The sequence below is a fragment of the Gamsiella multidivaricata genome (genome assembly GCF_025024155.1).
Source record: "Gamsiella multidivaricata strain RSA 2152 chromosome Unknown BC939scaffold_203, whole genome shotgun sequence".
Lineage (NCBI taxonomy): Eukaryota > Fungi > Mortierellomycota > Mortierellomycetes > Mortierellales > Mortierellaceae > Gamsiella > Gamsiella multidivaricata.
The window spans coordinates 1-3,892 of NW_026251911.1; the positions used below are offsets into that span (position 1 = coordinate 1).

Consider the following 3,892-nt stretch of genomic DNA (forward strand, 5'->3'; position numbering starts at 1 on the left):
GAAGGTTAGCCTAGGATACTATCACAGTCAGAAGCAGAAGCAGCTTGCGCAGCTTGTCCCTGCCCTTGACCTGCTGCCATCTGGGTAATAGGGCCCAGGATCCGTTGCTCTATGGCCGCCATCAGCGTGCGTTGTTCCTCTTGAAACGCCATGGTTTGCATGCGCTGTTCCTCTTGAAACGCCATGATTTGCATGTGCTGTGCTTGTTGCTGTGCTAGTTGCTGTGCTTGTTGCAGTGCTTGTTGCTGTTGAAAATTTGCAATGGCCAAGATCTGCATGAACTCTCGGATAGTTACACCAACCACTCTTCCTGAATCAAATGTCATTGAAGTACCCGAAATATCGTTATTGTTGAATATGAGTGCATTGCTGCTGCTAAGCGCCTCGTCGCCTTTTTCGTTCCCCTGATCAACCTCGTCGTCTTTTTCGTTCCCCTGATCAACCTCGTCATCAGATGTACCTGAGGCAATGACGACCTCCAAACCCTCTGGGAGAACTTGAGCGCTGTCAATAAGGTGAAGCCCAGGAACGTTGGTTGGGATGTTGGAGTGGGCGCAGACCCGCTTGTAATGCTTGCTCAGGCTATCCCTTGTCAGGAATGGCTTTCTACAGACGCAGATGAAAGTCATGCTTCTATCCTCGCGCCTTTCAAATTGGACGAACACATTTAAAAGGACGTTTTTCACTTGAACTGGCACCGTTGAGTGAGACCGAAGCAAGTGGTCTTTTTCTGACTTGGTCAATGGCACAGGTCCGTCCCCGTCCCTGACCGGGAGATTCTGTTCAATGCGACGCTCGTATGTCTGAATCGCCGCTTTCTTGTCCAGCAGTCCCTGGATACAGTTGTAGAATGTACATTCGTTTCTCTGTGCCTTGATCATTGTAGTTAGCGTAGCGTGCAGTGGAATGCTGGCGAGGAAGGTAATTTGCAACAGTGATGTTGGTTGTAGAGTATTAGAGTGTGCACAGAGAAGAAAGTTGCGAGAAAGAGTGCATTGCACCATGTCCTCCACCTTGCATGGAATATATAGCTCGCCTCATAGTCTATAAGCTCTCTTCTTGACAATATCACCATGACCATGTTGTGTCATTATCTCTCTTCGTCCAATTGCTTTATGCCCATCTGCAGCTTGTGCATTTGCTTGTCCTTTTGCTCGCCCTTTTTCTCGTCCTCGTGTCTATGCCGCACACCTGCAGGTCCGTCTGCAGCTTGTGCATTTGCTTGTCCTTTTGCTTGTCCTTTTGCTTGTCCTTTTGCTTGTCCTTTTGCTTGTCCTTTTGCTTGTCCATTTGCTTGTCTATCTGCTTGTGCATTTGCTTGTCCTTTTGCTTGTTCTTTTGCTTGTCCTCTTGCTTGTGCATTTGCTTGTCCATTTGCTTGTGCATTTGCTTGTCTATTTGCTTGTCCTTTTGCTTGTCCTTTTGCTTGTCCATTTGCTTGTCTATCTGCTTGTGCATTTGCTTGTCTATTTGCTTGTGCATTTGCTTGTGCATTTGCTTGTCCTTTTGCTTGTCCTTTTGCTTGTCCTTTTGCTCGCCCTTTTTCTCGTCCTCGTGTCTATGTTGCACCCTGCACGTCCTGCTGTTCGTTCTTTTTCGGAATGTGCAAGGCTGTTTGGAGATTTTAAGTCTGGATGATTAGGGTTTAGAGAGTGCAGTAGAATCCTCTCCAGAGAGTCGCGGGCCAACATATTTTTGGAATAGTTGGCTCAATTCAATAAATACGGTTGCCCTTTTCACATACAAAGCCGACAGACAGGCGCATCCACTACTGCATCCATGTCCCTGACTATATTCTCATTTATGAAAGAGATAGCGACGCCGGTGAAGGTGCAAAGACAAGATGACCATTAAAGCTATAGATGACAAGAGGACGTCTAGACGCAACCGTGGTGTCCTGTGTACGTGCAGAAAAAATTAGTCAATTGAAAGGGCTCAAAAATATGTTGCCAACGACTTTCTGGCGAGGACTCTACTATTCACGAGAGTCCGTTATACAAACAGCAGGCCACGTAGGGGACGCCACTCATGCAGTTGTAGATTATGAAACCAGTACGCTGTTTATTTTCTGTCCCGCCTGTAGGTTTCCTTCAGACTACAGTCAATAAGTCCCGTCTATGAGTGTTCTCGTTAATAAATAAATAAAAAAAGAGAGAGTCCGTTATACAAGACTATAGTCTATGATCTATCCAGACCGGGTATCCGGAGAATGTCCTAAGATACGTCTTACTCATAGACTAGATACTCATAAACAATTGCTTTCAGTAAACTCTTGATGTTCACCTTGTGCAATGTCCAAAGCGCCTTTGCAATTGAACATTTGGAGGTATCACCAACCGTTCGCTTTTTCAACCTTCTTCCATGTTGACTGAGAAGTGCATCTGGACTTAATTCACATATTTGACACTCCAAAACTAGGAACTAGGGAGATTCATTCAATTGGGCTGTAACCGTTGGATTATTTTTCGATGCACAGGACAAGAGCGACGCGTATGGCACTGTACAAAAGGTCGTTTGTAGCGACCGGCTTCTGAATAATACCTCTGATTGACTAGCAGCCTCACTGTCTACCGTAGCAGGAGGCGACAGGGTAACTCCCATATTGGAAGCTATAAATTGGAGTCCCTAAACACAATACGCTTGAGTATCTCTATCTCTCTGACCTCAAATGAACCATTCTCACACCTTTCTCAGTTACAAATGGCTTTGTCTCCAGACAGGACAAGAACTGCTGTATTTTCTGCCTAAAATGCCGCGACCGATGTCACCAGTCGAGGCAATAATGGTCCCTTTTTTATCAGGAGATCCGGCTCCTGAAAATGTCATCCTGGAATCAAAAGTCCCATATATCGATCGTATTCCTCCTCATGAGCAACTCTCCAAGATCATTCAGCTCACGCATGATCTTGGGGACTGTCACTTGGTCCATTTTCCAGGGGTTGGCTATTTTACACCTAGTGCCATCCGCATGTCGATCCAGGTTGGTACCTATTCCATACGAGTAATCGTACGAATAGACATAGAAAATGTTTTTAACGTCCTCCTACTTGTCCCATTGTTTCTGATCTCCTACATGATTATTCTAAGGTTGATTCCACAAGAACATTTACTGAAACCCTCCAGAGTGTGGCGAGATGGATTGAGCTCACCGTCCGCCAACTGGACACTGACTTTACTGCGTGGTTCTTGAATATAATTATGGAGCACAAACCATATCAGAAGGTGTTCTCCCCTTCCTTCTTCCCTCAATCGCATATCAGTCTCAAGTCTGTCCTATCAGTTGCTAAGGAGAATGGCTTGATGACGAGGTGGTTAGTGGTATTCAGGCGTTCTTCGATCGCTCCTATGGACAGGGTGGCCAGTACTTATTTGCGCCTTCTTCATATATATGGCCTAATTCTAAGGTCTCGGGACGCGAGAAGGAGCAAACCAGGGGTGGATGCGCCAAAAAGCTGTTCGCGATTGCTTATATGGGACAACACTGGGGCGTTGTATGCCTTGACCTCAAGAAGTATCAGGTCCTCTTTGGTGACTCCATTGGCTGGCCTGTACCACATGAAGCAATCGACGCTTTAGTGAAGTGGATGGACCCGCCTGCCGAGGACCTTCCCAAGTGGAGGAAAGCCAGCAAGAATGTCCTGCCTTTCTTGACCCCAAAGCAGCAGGACAGCGGATCCTGTGGCATACTAGCCGCTATGGCCATCGAGCAACATGTCAATCCATACGTCGACTGGTCAGCCCATGCCTTCGCTTTGAATCATCGGGTCCGGTTCTTGCGTCTATTAACGGGCTATACTTCGGTACTTTACACACACTTATCAATTGCGTCGATAGTTGGAGTATCTAGGATATAATTTAACATTTTTAACACTACTTGATTTAATGTTTAGAT

At 46.0% G+C, this 3,892-nt stretch overlaps 1 protein-coding gene across 1 annotated transcript; it reads right to left on the reverse strand.

Moving 5' to 3' along the window:
* Positions 1 to 5: 5 nt before the first annotated feature.
* BC939DRAFT_514375 (uncharacterized protein) lies at positions 6 to 2,601 on the reverse strand (the record flags this gene model as incomplete). The annotated part of the gene is made up of 4 exons (XM_051561129.1): positions 6 to 833; positions 1,192 to 1,558; positions 2,231 to 2,421; positions 2,542 to 2,601. 4 exons carry the CDS (start codon positions 2,599 to 2,601, stop codon positions 6 to 8), a joined length of 1,446 nt encoding a protein of 481 aa, XP_051405795.1.
* Positions 2,602 to 3,892: the final 1,291 nt, after the last annotated feature.